This window comes from Homalodisca vitripennis, chromosome 4 (genome assembly GCF_021130785.1).
Source record: "Homalodisca vitripennis isolate AUS2020 chromosome 4, UT_GWSS_2.1, whole genome shotgun sequence".
In the NCBI taxonomy this organism is placed as follows: domain Eukaryota; kingdom Metazoa; phylum Arthropoda; class Insecta; order Hemiptera; family Cicadellidae; genus Homalodisca; species Homalodisca vitripennis.
The window spans coordinates 172,989,809-173,013,930 of NC_060210.1; the positions used below are offsets into that span (position 1 = coordinate 172,989,809).

A 24,122-nucleotide genomic window follows, 5' to 3' on the forward strand; every position below is an offset into this window, starting at 1 on the left:
ATAATTTAATTTGATTTGATCACTTAGACTAGTTTATAAAATACCTCTTGTCTTCTTGCAAACTCCACATGTTACATCCAACTTCAATCAATTTTATTCCTTGATCTGACACCATAGTAAAAGTTAAGAATTATAACCCTGTTCTCACAAACTCATCGCAATATTTTTTAAGATCACTAAAAATAAGCATTATTATGGACCCAACAGGGCCTTCTTAAAATCATGTCATCTGACCGACTGTCCATCTGTGATAACTCTTCATAGAAAGGTCATAGAGAATTGCAATAACTTGTTCTTCTTGGTCCAAGGAAGAACCCTGTTGATTTTAGGGACAAAAGGTCAAGGCAATACTTCCGTTTCTCTGTCTATTTGAGCTGTAACTCTATTACGTTCTGTTGGTCCTTTGATACTCCATTGTATCGATTTACTCATCATCATCATCATCATCTGACGTTTCCGTTATCATATCGATTTACTATATATCTTTATTTTTCAGGAAATGTAGATTACTGTAGTAATGTGGTAAATGATCAATGTTACTTAAAAACTGTTTAATGAAAGAAATTCGCTTTAAACTAATTCACTGAATTTATAACTTTAACTTCCCTTTAGGAATAGTGGAAATATTTAATTATAATAAATTCATTATTATTTTCATAAACATATAAAACAAGATTTGATAAGAAAAGAGCAAGTGTAGATAAGATTATGTTTTTATGGAAATACTTTAAGAATATTTTTATGATGACTCAGAGGAACCATTTCTGTTTAAAAAATTACTTTTTTTGTGCAAATTACTTAATTTGTACATTTAAAAGAAGTTTCTAACATAATTATAAAATAAAACATATTTTCACTCTGAATATTTTTATTATCACAGAATTATGTAAAAAAAACATGTAAAATTTTTTGGAATAGTCCAAAATATAGTGAAAGGGTAAAAATAAATAACCACCTTACAAATCATTATTTTTTAAAGATTGTGTTATAAACTTTGTAATACATGTATCTCACATGATTTTTATTTGTAGATTCTTAGACTTTTGTGCATTTTATAGTTTAAAAAGATGTACATTTTGTAAGATTCAATCAAGAAATAAATAAGTTATGAACAATAAACATATCCAATAAGAAATATGTACCAACATTTTCTCTTCTACAAATAATTTTAGTAGACATAATGTTCCAATGTTGCAATGTTCCAATGTTCCAAATTATTTACTTTGAAAATAACATGTAATAATTGGTTAGAAGTTATTACAATTGTGATAATTCAAATAAAATATTTATTATCTGATTACAAAAAATACTACAAGAGTTTTCACCAATTACCTGAAGAAATAGAAAAATAATGCACTTATGTACAGATTGTCCCATGAAGAGGTTTAAAAGTTTGATTTGATATAACTTGCCCATTTATGCACCAAACATTTTCAAACTACATAATTAATAAAGTGGGTTTTAAAAATATTCTTTGAAAATTAAAGCTACCTAACAATTGTGGAAAAAAATGGGTACATATTGAAAATTTTACCATTTTGCTTCCTACAAAAATTAATTTCTTGAATTACCTGATTTGATTACTGCGTTGCAATTTTAAAGAACAGCTGTTTAATAACGCTCGTTGTTGAAAGCATAACCTAACCTCCTCCATTACAGTTTTACTGATATTAAAGTTTGAGAAATGGCTTTTAATATTGATCAAAACGTGAAGTGTTTTACGTGGGCTATTGCTTTTGGCAACATTACAGAAGCAATTAGACAATTTCAGGTTGCTTACCCAGTAGTTGAACCACTTAGCAATCCAAAAATAACTAAATGGAAAAAATCTTTTGTTAGAAACTGGAAGTGTTGTAAAAAAGTACTCTAGAGTATCAGATGAGGAAAGAGAAGTACTAGTATGCGCATGAATGCTCCGCTCTCCAGATAAACCGTTTGAAGAGGTACTTCTCCGGATACTACAGTATTTCCTTGTAATAGCTTACGATTCATTTGTTAAGCGCTGTTATCAGTGTGTTGCTGTGGATGGATTACAGTTTGAATAGTTGTGGACTGTAATTGTAGGTTTTTGAATAGGCTATGTTCTAATTTACTTATTGAACTGCTTTATTTCTCTAGAATATGACAATAAATAATTTTCCAAAACCAAAAATGCTGTTTTTAAGTATAGTTTTTCAAAATTCCACCATTTTGTTACAACAATTGGTAGAGAACTGAAATTTTCACAGCATATTTTTGAAACCTATTTAATGAATTGTGTAGAGTTGGAAAATGTTCAGTGCATAAATGGGCGAGTAATATAAAATCAAATGTTTAAACCTCTTTGTGGGACACCTGTTATGTAAAAATTGACAAATTAACACAGCAATCACATTTGGAAGCCAAAAGAATAACAAATTTATTTGGTTTCAATAAAGCTGTCATTTTCATTTCCTAGGAAATGCCAGCTGTCCGTTGCCACCAACCTGTAAACCATAGTAACTGAATATAATAAGGAGTTGCGTTATAGTCCTCAATAATAAAAGGGGGTTGAAATAGTTTTCACTACTAAAGCTGGCCTGCACCTCTTGGGTGAGCATAAATCTTATGATCCCTTTAGTTTTTCTACTTAAAACTATGGATGGATTGGTGATAGATGCATTAGGAGCGAATTTCGTGTTAACTTACTTTATATCATGAACAGTATGCATATCACCTGTCAAGTCCATAACTCAGACCCTCAGTAGCTTGGTTTCCTGGTTTTCAATATTAAGAGGTTGCGTTGGTGGACAAAAGAGTAGGTCTTTGTGCATTATGGAATAAAGATAGAGAGCCCTTGATAACACCTCTGTATAGTCAATTTATGGAGCGGTGCTTAATTAACAATTCATTAATAAATAATCAATATTAATCGCACAAACAGTGACCCAGTAAGTATATACAACATTACATTCTAATGGTACAGGTACAGGTTATAATTCATATTAAAATTAAATAAAGATAGATGTAGCTATTGTTACGCTAAAATAAAATAATTTACAAAACAAAAAACACATTTAAAAATAATTAGTGATCAAATAAATACGGTGTAATTAATATATATACATCAAAATGTTTTGATGTTGTGGGGGGGTTATTTAATTAATGACGGTTGCATCATTTAGAAAATCAGTTTCTGAATAATATTCTTTCTCTATTAAAATATGTTTTAATTTTATAGAGAACTTTTCTGGAGGCAAAGAGAATAGAGATATTGGAATTTTATTGTAAAATTTTAGTCCTTTGTAATAAGGGGACATTTCAAATAATTTAGTTCTATGGATTTGGTATGTAAGTCTGTCTCTCTGTCTTGTATTATAATCATGATCTTTTGTGGTGATATTATTAAGTAAGTTTTTATGGGTATACATTAAGACCTCATATAATATATAAAGTGACGGAATGGTCAATAAATTTAGCTGTTTAAATATAGACCTACAGGATGATCTAAAATTTAATTTTGTTATGATTCTCAAAGCTCTTTTTTGCAATTTAAAAATGGAAATTGCTTTGGAGGAAGAACCCCATGCCAATATACCGTATTTCATGTGAGGAAAAAAATAACCATAATACACTGTCATCATCACTTGAAAACTCACAATATTTTGTAAAACTTTTAAGGCAAAACATGCAGAGCTCAGCTTATTTTCTAATTTTTCAATATGATGTTTCCAATTAATGTTTTCGTCAATGTATAATCCTAAAAACTTTACTGTATTAGAAACACCTACCGATTCATCATTGAAATTCACGGTCTGAAGAATAGATTTATTTTGGTGTATTTTAAAATGAACAATTTCTGATTTTTTGCTGTTTAAAAATAAACCATTTAGATTGAACCAATTATTTAATTTTAAGATAAGTGATGAGATTTTACAATGCAAACTTACAGTGTTTAGGTCTTTTACTATTGCTGTTGTATCCGTCAGCATACAATATCAAACCTTCATCTGTTACTTCCTGTAGGTCATTTATATAAATTAAAAATAATGTTGGGCCTAAAATGGATTCCGGAGGCACCCCCTTACTTACAGACTTCCATTCAGATTCATATTTTATGCTTCCAATTTTAATCAAAGTTTTCTGTTTCCTATATTGGAAATAAGACCTAAACCAGTTTAATTCTCTCACACCATAAAATTCCAATTTTTTAATAAGATTGTAATGTATAACGCAATCAAAAGCGCTAGATAAATCGCAGAACACACCAGCAGTGGGCGACTCATCCAAGGCTTGAGAAACCTCATTTAACAAATGAGCCAGGGCCCCTTCAGTGCCATGACCTCTCCTAAAGCCAAATTGATTTTTATGAAATAAGTAATATTGTTCCAAATATCCAATAAAATGAGAATTTACAACACTTTCAAAAATCTTTGAAAAAAACTATGGGAACTGAAATTGGGCGATAGTTTTCAATGTGAGCTCTGTTTCCTTTTTTAAAGATAGGTGTTATCACAGAATATTTCAGTCTGTCAGAATATATGTTCTCAGAGAGGAGTCTCATCGCCTCTTCTGTGATGCCTGGTTGTTGATTATGTATTGATTAGAATCAGCAATGAAGGTTTTGAAGTACAGAATTATACAGATAACCTTGTAATTATAAAGGGTAGGCATGAGATTGTACTAATCGAATTCATGCAGGAAGTGTTGAATCTTACGTGCGGAGGTGGGAATGAGTGTCAAACCCTTTAAAACTACTATAGGTCCTTTTCATCAACGGAGAAGCTCAATTTACAACCTCTGTCCTTAGAGGGTACTAGTGTAGCCTTCACCAGTTAAATAATATCTGTTAAGTGAAATATCTTGAGTGAGGTGGTCTATAAAATATTAATTTGGAACCCATACTTGAAGTTGCTACTGCAATGAGCAACATTTTGGAAAACCCGCATATGCTCTTATATTGCTCGTATATTATGCTGAAACAATTCTGCTTTGGTCACACTTCCCAGGTGATTGTTGGAAAGAAAAGCTATTTATGGACTCAGTAGACCAAACATCACATTGTTGCCTAGTCTGTTAAATAGACATTGCCCACTTAACTACAACCTGTTTGAATTGGACATAATATGTCGCTTCTGCCCCTGCTATACACATCATTTATCTCTTTGAAGATGACATCTGTACAGGGCATTTCTAAAACCTGTTGAGGTGGGACCTTTAGCTCCTATGTACATCTTGAGCTTTATGAGATTCAAAAAACACTCCACCACTGAGAACAATTTGACCGCCAGTTCTAGGGTTACATAGCAAATGCACTATCAATGTTGCAGTTTGATTTTTAAGGTTATCCATAATTGGTAACTTTTAAATTTAACTAATGCACTGGAGGCTTTTAGTTTGTCATTATGTATGTAAAATAAAACATAATTCAAAATGATATAAATAATACAAGTTTATTTTTGACAAAAATGAATCATTCAGTAATGAACAATGTTTAACACAAGAACTGGCAACTAAATTACCTCTATTGGCAGGCTACTTTTCCAGGTTTTACAAGGATATTAAAAAAATATAAGAAATACTAAAAGTTATTGGATTATGTATTGTCATATCATTTTCTTTTTTTAATTAAAATCTGTATTTTTAACTATGCATACTTTTATGAGTAAAAGTCTTTTTGTTTTTTTTATTTGAAATTTTTTCTTATATATTTTTGTTTTAGGGAGGTGAGACCATACCTACAGAAGTGGTATATTTGTACTAAATCAAAATGCCAAAATATAAAAACTATTTATACATTTCTCTAGTTTCATAAAATGTATTGTTTGATGGAATTATTTAATAAATACATATTTTTATATTGATATAACTTGCAATAGAGCATTTTTGTGAAAATTGACAATAATCCTGGTAACATATTTTATTACAACAATAATAGTTATTCCTTACACGAAACAGTATTATAACACATCAAGAGTTTGAAATAACATATAATTTATCAATAACAAGTTCAACTAAAAAGTTATGTAGCATAACTTATATTTATGTATCCGCAAAGCATACAATTTATTACATGTCAAATTATATCTTTAAATTTAGAAGGAATAATCATATTCTTCTCATTTGAAAAAATAAATTTTTATTTATCTACTAAACACATTCTGTATTTTGAACACATATCCCTAATTGTTATGAAAATGTATTTACAAAAAATGTACAATTATAAACCTATTTTTGGTTGGGACACAGATCTTACATTAGGCCTAATCAGATTTACCATCACGATCATGATCTACTGGTTCACTTTCTAACAACTCTCTGATATCACTAGATTGATCTAAATAATTCCTATCCATTTCAAATGCATAAAATTTTAGTAACATTTAACATACAAAATAAATAAAAACTGCTAAAATACAAACTTGACACTTCTAACCTAGGCCTACATATACAGGGTGTATATTATGTCTGGAAACTGGAAACACCCAAATATATCCTTTAATAATTTAAATATAAATTTGAAACCTCTTACAATCGTGATAGAGATTGGGCATCTACTTTTTGGAACAATGTTTTGTTATGTCACACCAACGGGGGACGTCCTGCCGAGGGTATCGTGAATATTCTTAATGGAAGCCTATACCTTGTGATACATAATTTTAAATGTAATAGCTTACTGAATTGAATGCCACAAACCGCATCTCAAAGGAATTATTCTATCAGAAAATAGAGCATTTTTAGTATTGAAAATTTACTGATGTTCAACAATGTAATTTTAACATGGTTCTTGCCACAAAATGTGTTACACTAATTTTTTAGCATTTTTTTTTTAAATGTTCAATTAAATAAAACAAAAATTTCATTTTAAGCTGATTCTATTAGCACAAATTTGCCAGTTTTTATTACAGTACAATTATGGAAATACTTATGTTATTGATTTCTTATTACAAATAAAAAATAATGTATGCTGTTAGAAAAGTCTTACAACAAACGTTTTATCTGCATTTGGTGTCAAAGCAATTGTTCGAACTGTGTTCCTTCTACGGTTTGACAATGAGCCAATCTTGTGTAAAATGATTCGACAGAGTTGCCTAACATTTCTTCAGTTATCAAAGCAATCTCCTCTATAATCCTGTTTCTTAGGTCTTCCAAATTATGAGGCTTTCTTCTATAAACATTGGATTTTAAATGACCCCATAGGAAATAATCGATTGGTGACAAATCCGGAGATCTTGGAGGCCATTCGATTTCTCCTCTTCGGCCAATCCATTTATGAGGAAACCTTAAATCCAAATACGCTCTTACCTGTCTCCCATAATGGGGTGGAGCACCATCCTGCTGAAACCATACATTATCAAAGTATTCTCCTGATGCAATTTGAATAGCTGGGATTATTTCATTTTGGAGCATATTGTAGTAAAGTTCGGCATTTAAATTTCCATTGATGAAAAAGGGTCCAACAATTTTGTTACCTAAAATTCCACACCATATACGTTCAGTTTTTGTGGTTGCTGTGAATGGGACTCAGTAATCCAATGTGGGTTTTCACTAGCCCAGTAACGGCAATTGTGCCTGTTAACATTGCCATTTAGGAAAAAAAGTTGCCTCATCAGAAAATAGTATGTTGGTCAGAAAATCTCTTATTGTCATCACATTTGCGCATCACAAGTTCACAAAACTCAACTCTTCTGTCGTAATCATCCTCACTTAACTGTTGGACTAAATGAACTTTAAATGGTTTGTATTTATTAATTTTCAAAATCTTACTCACAGACATAGGGTGCATATCATGTTGCTGTGCAGCTTTTCTGAGCGATGTATGTGGGTCTTCAATAATAAATGTTTGCAAAAACATCTAGTGCATGTTCTTCATCTGTTTGCAGATTGTATCCTACCCGACTTTTGCCGATTACGTACACTCCCTGTCATTTCAAAACGCTCAATAGTTTTTGATATTGTTGAAACACTTTGGGATTCCTTTCTGGGAAAGTGTCATTAAACAAATTACAAACTTCCCGATAAGATCTTTGACGATCGCCATATCCTCGCATCATCAACAGAGTAATTCGTTCTCTTTCAGACAATTCCATTAAATGCCAAATAAAAACTGAACTACTGTAATTAGATAACTTGTTGACAGCAATGCTTCAGAGACACTGATTAACTCGACAGGAATGATATGACCTTTGTCCATTTGTAATTCCCAAGCTTAGACCTGTCTAGTGAAAGCTCCATGCTCAACAAACTGAAACCTGTAGACCAGATGATTAATAACACAATAATGTTTCTCATAGGCTAGTGACCTTTGTCTCTTTAAACCTTCCTGCTGACTGGAAAACACCAAGTACAGATTCATAAGTAATCAGAGAAAGTGACTCATAAGTTTTATTCATTGTAATAAAAACTGGTAAATTTGTACTAATGAAACCAGCTTAAAAATAAATTGTTTATTTTATTTTAATTGAACATTTAAAAAATGCTAAAAAATTAGTGTAACACATTTTGTGGCAAGAACCATGTTTTTAAAAATTACATTGTTGAACATCAGTAAATTTTCAATACTAAAAATGCTCTATTTTCTGATAGAATAATTCCTTTGAGATGCGGTTTGTGGCATTCAATTCAGTAAGCTATTACCATTAAAATTATGTATCACAAGTTATAGGCTTCCATTAAGAATATTCACGATACCCTCGGCCAGGACCGTCCCCCGTTGGTGTGACATAACAAAACATTGTTCCAAAAAAGTAGATGTGCCCAATCTCTATCACGATTGTAAGAGGTTTCAAATTTATATTTAAAATTATTAAAGGATATATTTGGGTGTTTCCAGACATAATATACACCCTGTATTATGAAACTTGTTATTTTGAAACAAAACACTAATTATTTGTTTCAGTACATCACTCCTGAAAGAGAAATACGTTTCAAAACATGCTTATACCACTTGACTAAATAATAACTTAAAATAATATTACATACTTACAACAAGAAACATAAACAAACGAACTTACCAATACATAAACAACAGCAAAGAAATAACAAGAATGAAAATTAAATACAGTATTGTGCTTCTCCCTGACTTGTATAGAAAAGTACTGAACTCAACACTAATTTATGGGTACATTGATTTATCCGCTATCGAATGCTACCTTTACTTTCGTCGAAAAGCATTTTAGTTACTTTATAAAGTGGATTTTTGCAGTGATGTTTGACTGTAGCTGCAGTGAATGTCACCAGTTGTTGAGAGTAATAGATCGTCGCTGCAGCAAACGTCACCAGTATCTGGGTTAAAATTCAGATCTTATTGAAAAAGAAACATAACTATCCCACTACTATGACACACCGTAATGTACATGCAAAAGCTGACACAACAGCACTGTTACCACAGTTTCGCCAAGGTAATTTTTTCCCATCCATCTCCCCACCGGGCGATATTTGGGAGAAAGAGATCGAACTTGCCCATGTAGCATTCTTTCCTCACAAAGCTTGCAGTTACAAAACGTTTTACTGTTTGTCATCAGGTCGGATATAATATGTTTGACTGTATATCTATTTATAAATCAGTATTGACTTTTTAGTTGTATTTCATAAGTTATGAAAGATTTAACTTTCAGGAAAACGTAATAAAATTAACTAATACGCAACTTTTACGATTGAAATCATTCAACAATAGCATACAGTATGCAAATGTTGTTGTTCAAACTCTATAACTGTGTCTGATTCATTCAAGTGACTATGAAAAGAGGAGAACCACTGGCTAGGAAGCCTGCTTGTGTAAAATCTGCAGCTGATGACTTATGTGAGGTATGTCTCCTAAGTTTTGTCTCCAATCAAATTATATTTTAAGTGTTGCCTGAATTGTGTTTCAGTAACTCTGGAAGAGGAGAACCGCCGGCTTAGAGAAGCTCGCTTGTGTAAAATCTGCATGGACAGTGAAGTTTGTATAGTGTTCCTACCTTGTAGTCATCTGGTGACTTGTGTAAGCTGTGCACAAAGTCTGGCTGCCTGTCCAGTTTGTCGTCACAATATAAAAGCTACAGTACGCACATTTCTCTCATGACCTTTTTGTATTTCCGTCTGTATTTTAAATATGTATGAAAGTGATCAATTTCGTAATCATTTAATTATAATAATTGTAACAAATATAAATATAAGAATGAGATTTAGTGTGACCAATAAGAGATAATTTAGAAGAAATAATATATTTTTATAACTTGAATCCTTTTATCAATGTACTACTTACAATTTGTTTAACAGCGATTTTGAGTTAAATTATGGAGGCTTGTCATGTTAATCACAATTTTTTCACTATTTGTAATGCATTATTTTAATTCTTAATTTTATTACTGTTTTATTCATTGCAATATTTTGTTAAATAAATTTTTTAATCGGTTTAATAGTATAGTATAAAAAATCTGTGTTAAATAAAACAATACAAAATCATGTTATTTCAAATAACTCATTTAAAAACTATTACCTTTTAATGACTTCTCTCTTTACTCTCATTTAAATCTGGCTCTCTTATTTTTCCTATGCTGGCAGGCCTATTTTTCGTGATCGTAAAGGTTTCTTTGAACTGCTTTGGGATATGTTGTTTTCACTCAAAAAGTATACCTATCATGTATACTTTTCTTTGTATCAAGAAAATATTACAATGTATATTTATTCTTGTAAAAAGTTTTATAAACAAATTTAACACTTCTTAATTGCCCAAAAAAATTATTTTGTCCATTGTGAACCCCAACCTTGTTATAATGTATTACAGATGTATTTTTTTACTGGATATTTAATATTTGCATTTTACTGTATTAAAAAAAGTAGAAATTAATTTGGATAATCTATAAAATTACTTATAAAACATGTAACTAGTCTTCAAATAAAATCTATTGACTATATATATTTGTTGGCTGTGAATCTATTTTTTTATAGATGTAGAACACTTGAAAAATACTTCTTTATTTGTGTACCAAGGTTCAAATACTTTGATAATATCAAATTGGTGGTCAAAACCAACTACACATTAACTTTTACACTTCATTCAAATCCACCGACATTTTTTTAGATAACAAATTTATTGGGATTAATATTTGAATTGATGTTTAATACATGCTAACAACAAACATGTAACTTCAATAGATTGGAGTTAGTGGCCAGTGCAGAACAACTCAAATCAACAATATTCTAGTCAATGGGCAGTAGGTGGGATAAAAACAAATAAATTATAGATTGATAATAAATTATTAAGTAATAATTATTACTATTGATTTAAATGCACTGGTGATTATAAAATGTATATCGTATGTATAATTTAAAAATGTATAAAGTTAAAAAACAGGATAGCACATTGAATAGGATTTTCAATAAACAGAATCTAGATCATCTAAAAATGGAACTTGCCACAGAGAGCTGGGACAGAGTATACAATGCCGAAGAAGCATAACTCATTTCAGGCTATGATAAGGAGAGATTTAGATGTTACAAATCCCTCTCTCAATGTCAAGGCCAAGAGGCAAGCAATACTTAAGTTCCAGTATGATCCGAAGTAAACACACTAAGAAAAGATTCCACACCTGCTTACACATATATGAACTGATAGGAAATGAAATCTATAAGGACACAAACGAAAAAAGAAAGCTTATGATTTAAAACTAAGAGAACTTATACAAGCAGCTGCAAATGAACACATAAATAACTGCCAAAATCAAGGGTGCCCTGGGACACCAACTCAGAAAAACAATAGAGAAAGTTCAATAATGTATCTTCACAGCTAGAAATACTAGAGAGAAATAGGGCAGCCCAATTGTTATTGTAGAATACTTCATCAGCTATTCCTGGTAAATTGCGGATGTCATTCTGGATAGAAATCGAAATCCTCTCCAAATTAATACTGTACTTTAACAACCTGATGTAAACGTCCATCACAATCCGTAACTAACTGGCCCCCACTACAGAATATGAAGTAGTCTGTAATACTGTCATTAAAACCTAAACTATCATGTGGTATTGATGAAATCCCATCAAAAGCAAAAGCATTGTACAAACCAACTAGTAGCTCCACCTAATGTAATAATCAATAAGTCCTATGATCTGGTCAATTCCCTTCCAAACTGAAATTCTCAAAAAAGTTACCCAAAGCACAAGAGGGGGTCTATATCCAAAGTGGAGAATTATCAATCACTCTCTTTGATCTCTCCTTTTTCTAAAATTATTGCAAACATTTGTGCTAAAATGGATGGTTCCACAATTGAAAGGGCAAGGAATCGCTAACAAAAACCACCATGGATACCTGAAAGGAAGACCTTATCATCACTACCATAACAAGCTTAGTAGAATATGTTACAGACCAACTGGAAGGTAACAAATTTGTCTCGACCATACCTTTAGGCTACAACAATGCGTTTGATTGCTTGCTTGGAGCATGATTAAATATTGAAGAAACTTTCAATTCTGGGCTTTCAAGGCAAATTGAAGAATTGGGTGGCAAGATATCTTGAAGGTAACAGCCAGATTGTGGAAGTCCATAGAACAGCATGCATTTTTAGATCACACCTCAGTCAGTAACTTGAGGAGTACCCCAAGGCTTGGTTATGAGTTTTAATTATGTGTGATTTACCAATTTATTACAACAGATCTACTATTTTTACAAAGGATAACAACAAAATAATGAATATGACATAATTTAGTGACAACAAGAACACATTAATTCTTGGAAAGAAATTTTAAAGTTTAAACATTTACATTAGTAAGCTACCTTGGTAATAATGGAAAACCAAACAATAACAGCATATACTAATAACAACAACAATATAATTTTAGCAACTCGTAATGTATGTATGTATAAACCTAATTGATTTTAGTTGGAGTTAGTGTAATCTTGGGTAGAATTCTTCAACAGGGAATGTGTTGTTTTTGCAAAGAAATCAACGAGAGAAGTTTCACTTCCTAATCTCATAAGTCTAGAAATATCATGGTGAAAGTCATCACTTGTTGGTATGAATGTGAAGAGTATGAATCTTCTCTGGAAGAGTGATTTTGGTTAAGATTTTCTTGGTATAAACAAATCTGTCTGACAACAGTGAGTGGCAGTCCAAGAAATCATTAACCACCTTATACAAGAATAGGAGATCCATGTATTTCCTTCTTTCATGGAGAGGCTCTGAACAAAGTAACTTGTAAATCTCTGCTCTCTAAAACTCCAAAAAGTCTAACAAAATGCATCTGAATTTTGTTCAAATGCTCAATGTGGCCTGCCTAGTATAGGGACCAAATAACTCAAGAGTACTCTAGCAAGGGGAGCATGAGAGACTTATAGACTAGTGCAATGGAGATCTGAAAACTTAACTTGTTCAATCACTAAACCCAAGCAGGGAAGAAGCCTTATTTTCTATGTGAAGAAGTTTGTATGAATTTAGTGGTGTCATTATAACTCCAAGATCCCGAACTTTGTCTACTGCCTTAAGAAAAGAATCATTAATGTGGTAATCAGAAGCCCAAACTGTATTGCCTTGACTGTTAGGACACTTAGATGCATTAAGTTCCATGGAATTGCCAATGCACCATAATCTGCCAATGTTTGTAATGTTGTGAAGGAAATGTTAAAGTTCTTCTTGGCCTTGTGGAAACATCAATGTACTGAAAACCTTTACATCAGCAAATAGAAATAAACTGAAAATGAAAAATGCTTTATTAAAGAGGCGGAGTTAGGACTGTCAAGTCCTCTCTACCACTCAACCTCATATTGTATGCAGTAAATTTACAATAATTTGATGCAATCGTGGAATTAACTTATTCTTTAAATGGAAATCACAAAAATGTGTAACATATACAAAATTAAATGAACTTAAAGTTAAAATCTAGATATTGAAATTAATTCAGAACTTAAAATATCAAAGAAACACTTTATACATATTATGATAAATACAAAAAAATTCAAAATGAAGAGTAAGAAGCAAGAAACATTCAATCACTCTAACACATTGATTGACCACATGGCCGCAACAAGCAGCACCAACCGTCACTCCCACAGGCCCCAAACCCCGAAGCGAGCACAGTCCTCATAGTTGTTACGGATTGTATTTATAGTTTTTATTATAGTATAGTATCTTGGTTGTAGTTTATTTCCACAAATTGCTTTCTTCCTCTGAGTTAGCTTTTAAACCATTCTGCTTCTTTCCCTCCTATGCCTAAGGATCTCAGTTTTTGTAGTAGCTGGTTATACATAGTTTAGAAAGTTGAAAGCTTTACTGAAGTCTAGAAAGAGACTAGTTGTTGAACATCTTTCCTCTAGTTGGTCTATAATGTGTTCTATCAGCTGGATCAAGGCTGCTGTTGTTGACCTACCCCTAAGAAATCCATGTTGATAGTTTATCAGTAGATTGTGCTATTCAAAATGGTTTAGGAGTCTTGCAAAGACCATTTTATCAATTATTTTGGAGAATGCCAGGATAAGGGAGATTGGTATATAGCTGCCAAGTTCATTTTGTGGTCTTTTATTTGTCTAGGGTATATTTTGGAGGTTGTCAAAAGAGCTGGAAATAATCTTTTTGTGGGATTTACTAATTATATTAGTAAGTGGCATTGTTAGTTCTTTTATGAATTTTTTGCTGATATTTCATCAATGTCAGAGGAAGTTTTTGGCTTAAAAAGTTATTGCTTTTTTTCATCTTTACATATTGTAGGTTGGAACTGCAGCTTTACATTTGTGACTGGGACTAGATCTGGGTATATGGGGTAAGTGTTGTTAATGTCTGTTTGGAGGGTGTTTTCGACTGTTGTTTCAAAGTATACATTGAAGGAGTTTGCTATTTAGAACAGGTAGATAATGTTTAGTTTCATCCAGAGGCAAATTCAGGGATAGAAACCACAGCATTATTAAAGACAGATGCAAAATTGGGAACGTTGAGTTTAGCTCCAGTTCACCTTCCTTTTACGTGCAGCATCTAAAATCTGATGCTGTTGCAGACTTGATTCCTAAAATCATGTTCGTCAGAAGGGATTCAAAAATAGTCGGCGACAAAGAACGAAGAAGTTTAAAATGAACCCCCCTGCATCGATTCAACATCAGAGACATCCAGACACAAAAAAACAGTGCAACCTAGCTGGAGAGGTTGTCTCATCAGGTGCACAAAGAGTTCAGGAGTCAAGTCTGCAACTGCATCAGATTTTGGATGCTGCACTTAAGAGGAAGGTGGACTGGAGCTAAACTCAACATTCGCAACTTTGCATCTGTCTTAAATAATGTTTGGTTTCTATCCCTGAATTTGACTCAACATTTACATCGAATCAGCCTTTCCCACCATAACTGCATTATGTGTAGATTCAAAGTATTGAGCAAAGAGATAACACCTGCCAGATGAGTCATTAGCTTTCTTCCTGTCAAAAACCATTTGCACAGGAAAGCCTGGAGAACCTTTAAGGCCATTAACATGCAATTAGAAGGACTGTGTTATGCTAACAATTCAGAGATATACTGTTTTCACCATTAATAATGTAATCAGAGTGGCACCTTTGAGTGAGATTCTTACATTCTGGTCTTGCTCTCTGGAAGTTATCAAAATCAATTAGAGATTGTGATAAGTTATAGATTTGATGCAACCTTTTCTTCCTGATGACTAGTTTAATTCACTTGAGAACCAAGTGGAAAATCTGACTTTACCAGTCCTCTTAACCAGAGTATTAGCTTTTACCAAGGAAACAAAGTAGTCACTATTAAAAACAAGTTATTAAATGCCTGTGCAAGAGTTAACATATCATTTGGTGTGGGGTAGTATAGAGACTGAAGACTGTTATATAGTCCCAATGTCACAGTTGCGAAATACGAGTACAAGTATATTTCTCCGGCTGCCAGACTTTATCTCCTTTGAAACTACTACTAAGTAATACAGAGTGGACTAGTAAATAATGATCTGTCATACCTGAAAGTATGAACTCTGCAAGGCCAACTGAGCATCATTTAATCCTGGCATTAGATTGGTTTCAATATATGATAAATTGTCGTAAGATGAAGAATTAACAACGTGAGACAAAGAATTTAATTTACTCCTTAAACCATTTAAATTCTTAAAATAAAAAGATTGTACAATGAGAACCATTACATTTTACTAGTATTTTGAGTTCTTGACTGTTGAGGGAACATTATTTATATACCTTAAGGTTAGATTGAGTTCGCCATTTTATTTTTTGTCCTCCAATTATGCAATCACAGACTTGAGGTACTTGTTCTTGTGGTACGATCTCTAGCAATACTCATAGCCGAAAATTATTGATCCGAGTTTGTTACAGCCTCAAGTGAGAGATCCGCTACTATAAGGTGTGCTTCTTGCCCACTGTGTAGGATTAATTTCTAGATCTACAGGTATATTTATCATTGGTTTTTTATGAACATGAGAAGTTTTAACTCCCTTACTTCTGAAGTTTGATTGTAATGATGTAAACAACATTGTGACTTGGTCAAGATTATGACTTATTCTATGCTTAACATCAGGGCTTTTAAATTTTGGAAGTCCGTTTATCATGGGATTAGATGCCACGCACACCGAGCGTGCTTGTTGACCTCTACCACCACTCCTTCGTTACTAGCTAAAGTACATTTATCTTGAGAATATCATTAACTGATTTTACAAGAAGATCAATAGTCATCTCATTATCAGTTGCACGGTATTTCAGTGAAGAAAGATTTTTGTTTGGACTGTCAATTTGGAATATCATTTGATCTATCTTAGCTAGAAGAGATGTAAGAGTATCAATTTTATCTGTAAAGTTCGTAATTCTAGACTCTGCGGTTTTTTTACCTGTTTAATGTACTCTGTTTGTGATACATTAACACAGTCATGAGGCATGAAACCATTTGTTTTTAGCATACAGTCACTGTGCAAATTCTAAATAATGAAATTTAACTTGGTAAAATAAGTGTGTGCAATTCAAATCGGCCATGTTGATTTCATTCACTTCATTAACCATAAACATATCCTCATGTACGCAGATCACACAACACTCCTTCAACATGACACAGCACAGGGACTACACTCAGCAATCATTAATTCAACTAAAAAAAGCTTCACATCACCCCAAAAGGACCTAGCATTAATTCATTAAAAAGAACTCAACTAAATTTTTAGCAGACAACATAAGCGAATCCCAGAAGCTCCCAATATCATTGTAGAAGTCCATTAAAAATGACTAGGCAACAATACAAAGACATATAGAAGGAATCTCTTCTGTACTGAAAATGTTAATACTCTAAGCAAAAAGCTTGGATCTGGAATGTTTGCAGTGTGAAGAATTAGTAGTAGCTGGGCAAGAGTCTGTAAAAGATGCATATAATGCACTGGTAGAATCACACATAAGATGTGACCTTGGTATTTGGGGAGGAACGTTACAGTAGAACCTCATCAGAATACTGATTGTCCAGAAAAAAGCAATCAAGGAACTGGCTAACTTTACTCCAACAGAGAGTTGTAGAGAGGCCTTTAAATCACTTAGGATTATTAATGTCATTGTCCTTTACATTTACACAGTAGTTGTCTATATAGATCAGGCAGAGCTCACAACATGGGAAAACTATCCACTCCTACAACACACAGAGACCAGCGGACTACCATTCTCCAGCATACCACACCACACAATATATTAGAGAAACTCTTCTACATTGCGCGGAAAGTCTTCAACTCGCTTCACATAATCTGTAAACATTCAAAGGCCAACAACTGAAATAACACCTTTCAAGACTACCTGATGGAGTAACCATTTTACTCAATAAAGGAATACTCTGAATCAAAATGATTGACACTGTCAAGCAGGACTAGAACTTCAAAAACTTTTGTAACTAAATAAATAGTAATACATATCTTTTTATTTGATTGTTATTGTATAAATCTATTAGTGTTGTGTTGGTTTCAACACAAATCGTTAATATATTTCAAAAAATTTAATACATCATATAATTATACAAAAAAATTATAGATGGGGAAACAAAGAGTTTTGTTTTTGATCATATACATTTTAAAAGCTAGTATACAATATTAAAAATTGTATTAAGTCTTAACTATAAAAAGTTTATTTCTCTGTGCAGGAATAAAGAGTTTTTAATCACTCAAAAGTACTGTAATGTTACAGTGTAAAACAGCTATAAATGTAAAATATCATAAAAATGACATATACTTATATTTCAAGTGTTTCAAAGATTTAGAGTAGTAAATGACTGTATAAAATTACTAGAATATGGAGGAAGTGTGTATGTTGAAATGGACAAATAAAAATTGTATTGTAATAGAAATGGAATAATAAGTATTTCATGTACAAATTGTCTATTAATTGTTTATTTTAAATTATGCAGAAAAGTATCAACATAGATTTTTATCCTTATTCAATGTAACATTTTAGATATACTAAGTATTTCAAATTGATTGTGAGAGAATGGATCATCATAGAACTAAACTGTTTCCCCACAAAATTATTCTTTCGTATTTATAATTGCATTTGTAAAATATAGGATCTAACAGAATCGGATTGTTCTATGGCCAGTTACTTTAATATGTTTTGGACGCAATTGTGAAATATTACTTTTTATGTAGACATGTGTTCGTCTAACATGAGCCAGGATTGAAGGAAAGAAATATAAGTTTGGATGCATGGTTAAGCCAAAAATTATGGGATAAATATTTATATTTCTCTCAAAATTTCGGGAGGGGGAGGAACTTGTGCCAGCTGAGCCCCTCCCTGATATACGCCCATGTAGAGAATTTGTTAAAAAATCCCACGTTTAATATGTGTATGACTAGCCACTCGTAGGGTTTTATTTGAAGTACCGACACTTGAAAAGTAATTGTTTATAAGCCAAGTTCAACAGTACTGTACAATGGACATCCTGTCTTATAGTTTAATCTTAAATGGAAGAAATAGCTCTACCATCGGTCGCCATTGCTGAGCTGAGGACAAGCAAGGCCGTCTAGACTCCCACCACTGGGCACTGAGGCGGGAAGTGGTGAGTCACTAGGCGTGGGAATACACCAAACCCGCTGACCGTGACAAACTTATATCCCAGTTACAGCTAGTAAAGAATTTGGCTGTGGGCGTTGGATTGGTGGGGAAGAGTTGGTGGCTTTCTTTACAGTTTGTGTTTTGTTTGTCTAAAGAAAAGTTTGACGACGTAAAAGTATAACCATTCTTTTAAAACGTATGTTAGGGGAAAAACTTAAAATATAAACAGGCAACTCCAAGAATGTAGTATTTAAAATTAGCGTTAATTGTATGATATATTCCTACGATTTTTTCAGTTGAATACTTATTTATTCGCAATCTACCCATAAACCAAAGTTAGTAACGCAGTTAGGTCTCTGTATCTTGGAATGGACACAATTGATGGATAGTGAAGATTCCTCCCTGTAACAACTTCTTATGTTGGAAGTTATTGGCACTTTGGGTATTATCATGCTACCAATGGAAACCTCAATTAAGCTTTAAGTGCAAAAACTGAAAACGTTATTAGAAATGCAACCTCATTACTTTTGGGTCTTAATTTACAAAATAATTCAATTTAAACTTTACGCACTTTAGGCTACATACAAATCCAGCGAAATGCGTTATTACAATAATTATTAAAAAAATGTCGACAATAACAGAAATAATTATTTAATTATTAACCTAAGTAATGATCAGTTACGATATTCAAATGAATATTTCATTAGGTACTGTAGATAAGTACAAGGGCTAAAACATTTTAATAGTTTTTAACAGCTAGAACTCATTAAATACTATTAACATTATGAGTAAATGGAAAGAGAACGCAGTACATAAAAATGAACAGGATTTCGGACATTTGCTATCGTTATACACGTAAATAACAAAAAAAAAAAAATAGAACACTACACTTCGAAGATCGGTATCAGCTGTAAAAAAGGCATAAGTTTAATCCTGTATAAAAATATGTGGCGATAACTGACCGAAGTTATGCATAACAACTGAAAGAGTTGTACGTGAACAAACTCAAGCTTAGGCTACTTGAGAGCTGAAGTAACTACGTAACAAGCGCACTGAATCTGAAAGAGAACATTAAAATTGCCATATACAAAAACCAACTAAAGCTTTGACTGAATGCTTACGAAATTGGTCATATGCAACAGCAAAAATATGTACTTATAACTATAATCTAAGTTTTTCTGTTCACATTACATCGAAACTTTGCTTACAAAATTAAACTCTGTGTCACTGTGTAAAGCTATCTTTAGTCAACAGACGTTAAACTGAAACTGCCAAAACTGCCAATGATAAGCGTTCGTCTGTAACATAGACTACTTAAGACCAATAGATGGACTATGGTTATACAGGGTGAGGTTTAAGTCCCTTCCCCCTATTTTTTTAAACCGTATAAGTTAGGAGGTTTAAACTCCGTACATATTCGTTAGACCTAAATATCTTGTTTTTCATGGGTTCATTGACTCTCCACCTCCAATGGGGGACGGTCCACGAGGAGTAAGCCGAGATTCTTAAATGTAGCATAGGTTGATATGCACATCAAATTAAAGGTCTCTGTAAGTAGAATACAATGCCGCAAACCGGACCTCAAAAGGTTCATCCTAATGAAAATTACAGGGTGTTAAAAATGTACAAAATAGTAATGTGCTATTATCTGCGTTTTATCGCGCAACTTTTTAAAAGTACATTTCAAAACAATTTTTTATTGCTGTTTATTCTTTAAAAGAAACTTTATTTTGTTGTGTTTAATGATTTTAAGGGATCACTGGAAGTCCGAGATCTAGGAGTTAACTAAAGGATTTAATAAGAAGTCGATCATGTGATGTGTCGTTTAACATTGCCTTTTAACGCTGGAAACGGTGCTACAATCTGAATTAAAAAAGGATAATTCGTAATTTTGTTAATAATAGTTTTGTACAGAATCTGTGGTCTGCATTTTTAAATGTAATCTTTGACATCTTTGTATAACTGGTACCACAGGATCTGAAGCCATCTTTTCGTATGCAAGTAACATAAAATTACGCTCAGAATGGTCCAAAATGTTCTACAAAACTGTTGTGTGGTACCAGTTATATGTGGTATGTAGGCTATATGAGTGCAGACTTATTGTGACATGTGTTCTGTAAAAGTTATAATTAAGAGCATGTTTTAGAGTTTAGACACGACATGGTTGTGATTCCTGTTATGCGTGTCACAACGCTCCGGTATGATTTGATTATTTTAACCTAAATTGTACTTATGTGTTAGTTTAGACGTTCACCTGAGGAGTATTCATCCGAAAAGTAGTGTTATTGATTTTTCATCAGTGAACGATGGCAAGTATCCGGAAATTTTTGTTTCCTTCACAAAAATACATATGGTTATGGGATTATGCAGATTATATATAAGCATAACATGATAATAAATGTAAAATAAACAATTTTTAGCATACATCTTATCCGTGACAAGATATTAAAATAAATAGTACGTACGGTACTTAATTTCTTATTAAAAGTATACTAACAAATTACAGTTGTAAATTTGTATTTTAGTTTGAGGTACGGCAGTTGTTTACTATATACAAAATTGTTAATTATTATATTACCGCTGGCCACATCGGCAAGAAATCGACGTATCCCGCACAAGTCTCTGTGACTCATGTAGGACTAATTTCGTGTATGTAAAGTGTACTATGTATGTTTGTAAATTCTGGAATAAATTTGATTTTGATATGGTTTGATCTGTAAAGAATTGGCCGATACCCCTGTACTTTTTTACGAGTGTCTTCGATTTGGTTCCTTGTTAAAAGTCTTAAGAGCCACATGATCACAAAACAAACCGAATCACTCCATACCTTCCAGGCCAGCCACGTCAAGGATATATCGACCAAAGAATATTAAAATGGATAAGCAACTAATAATGTATTTTACATAATAAATTAATACAAATATTCATTCCACCAAAGAAAATGTACTAGGTCCACACACATATACGGTGAGTAGTAGGTAGTAAATAGCTATGGGTGCCACCCAATAACATGTTAACAACCACCAGGCTCCCTTTGGACCCATCAACGATATCTCAACTTCGTTTTACCAACTTTTTAAATTCAAACTTAACTGTTTTTACTGGAGTCTGCTGTGAACGTTTGCTTTTTGCTTAAAATAGTGTGAAACTGAATACAACAGTGTTTCAGGAAGGTAAATAAACGATAATTTTAATTTCGAATATTGTGTATTTTTTATCAGCATTGGAAGTGTTATTGGTATTGACATGATGTATGAATCTAGTACGTCTGTAGGTAAAGAATCTTTAGATACAATCTTATCCTTAGTATAATCTTTAGTTAGAACCTAAAGACAGGTTTTATTAGGCACATAGGCAGTGGAGTAGTGCCGAATTTAGCTGTGCCGGAGCGACCATGGTGTAAGTAATGGGTGTAGCCTACTACCGCGCAGATTCCCCCCATCCCCTCGACTAGTCGGGCAAGTGTCGTCAGCTTGGCGTTCCCACGGCGGCGTTACATTAGCAGATTTCCACTTAAACTGTTGTTTTACTCACTTAAACTAGAACGATTGTAATAAATTTTTATATTCTGGTTAATTATTAAATATACTTTATAACAGTAGTCATTTCATGGTGAAAACTGTAATATAAATATATTATACTTACACCATGGGAGCGCCGAGTTGCTGGGTATAGCAATAAAAATATTTTTGATTATTAATAAAGGACATTTTATTTCGTAAAGAAAGCTAACACAATTTGTAATGACAAACAGATAAGCTAGGGATTTAGACATAGGTACTTTGAAAAATTACTGTGCTGTCGTGCTAATACATTATTGTAGCCTGAAAAAGAATACCGTAAAAATGCATTGTACAAACTATTAAATATTGTAAAAGTAATATTTTTACATATTTTAAACGGTAACACGAACATGAATATTGTGCGATAACCTTAAAGTATGTCCCAAAATTCCTCTCTTTTCCATTCCCATTTCCTTTCTTTGGAGGTTCTGCTATTCTTGTTTGGGTGTCGGCTGCTGAACGATGTCTTCTTAGCCATGTCATGACATAGGGGTCAGGCTTCCATCTGCGGGGCGGGGGACCTTGGAGTTTAAAAAACAGTAGGGCTGAGACATGACTTACTGTCAATGAGTTCCTTAATGGTGTGAGTACGTTATTCATACTGCTGAACCCTCTTTCACAGTCAGCGGAACTACAGGGTATTATTTTAGTGCAGTTTATAAGCACTTGCATTCCATCAGGTACTGTTGTCCAAGTAATCCCTGTAAGCAGTCACAGCTCTGTTGATTTTCAACTTGAAGCTTTTGCATAGCTGCTCCACTTGAGTTTGGCCAAACCCAGGTTGAATATCAGTAGGCCAGTATTCGGGTTCCAAAACTTTTAGTTGCTCTACAAACTCCTCGTTCTTGACAATTTCTTCGCCTAAGCTAACGGTAAACATTCTCTTCTTTAAGTTGCTATTACACTAGAAATCAACTGCTCACCATTAAATGATACGATTTTAGGGTTTTCATTTAACTTTACAGAATCAAAACAGCCTTCCCTCATGGCGACTTGTGCCTCCAGAACTCTTGTCCCAGGTTTTTCTTTCAAAGATTCTAGATATCTGATTGATCTATGAATCAGTTTGTCTGCAAATACAAGGGACGTGCTTCTGTTTTCCAGACTTTCAGAAAGCAAAGCCAATTCAGCAAGAATGTCATACATAAATGCTAAGTTTAACAAAAACTTATGGGAAGTCAGCCTCTTCAATAAACCATTATATTTGCATCTGTCAGTGGATGTTCTCTCAGGATCATCCATTGCTTTAGAGAAGTGGCTGGCTAAGGCTTGGTAACCAAACCACACGGCTGAAACAGTACGAAAACTGCTTGCTACCCACCTCGTGCTTAAAATTCTGCCGATTTTATTCTTTTCAATATCGAGCTCCTGTGCACATTCTTTTAACTCTCGCTTATTCTTTGGATATGTGCTGTGTAATGAATAAAGTTTATCCATGAATGACTACTTCACTTATGGCATCTCCAATAGTCAGTTCCAGTCTGTCATTCACACAGTGCCATATGATAATATTAGGGTAAACAGATCAAATTCTCCTTGCTACACCTGAGTGCTTTTCCAACATGGCGTTCGCCCCGTCGCTGTAAAGGAAACCAAGTTTTGTTTTAAGTACTCGCCATT

General features: G+C 33.0%; 1 protein-coding gene across 5 annotated transcripts in view; it reads left to right on the top strand.

Moving 5' to 3' along the window:
• LOC124360658 (baculoviral IAP repeat-containing protein 2) overlaps nucleotides 1–10,860 on the top strand; it is a 51,461-nt gene extending 40,601 nt beyond the window's left edge. For all 5 annotated transcript variants that reach the window (XM_046814471.1, XM_046814472.1, XM_046814470.1 and 2 more), the window contains one exon: nucleotides 9,831–10,860. In XM_046814471.1, coding sequence (XP_046670427.1) covers nucleotides 9,831–10,021 — 191 coding nt within the window. In that variant the 3' untranslated portion in view covers nucleotides 10,022–10,860. The remainder of the gene's footprint in view (nucleotides 1–9,830) is intronic.
• The last annotated feature ends 13,262 nt before the right edge of the window (nucleotides 10,861–24,122 follow it).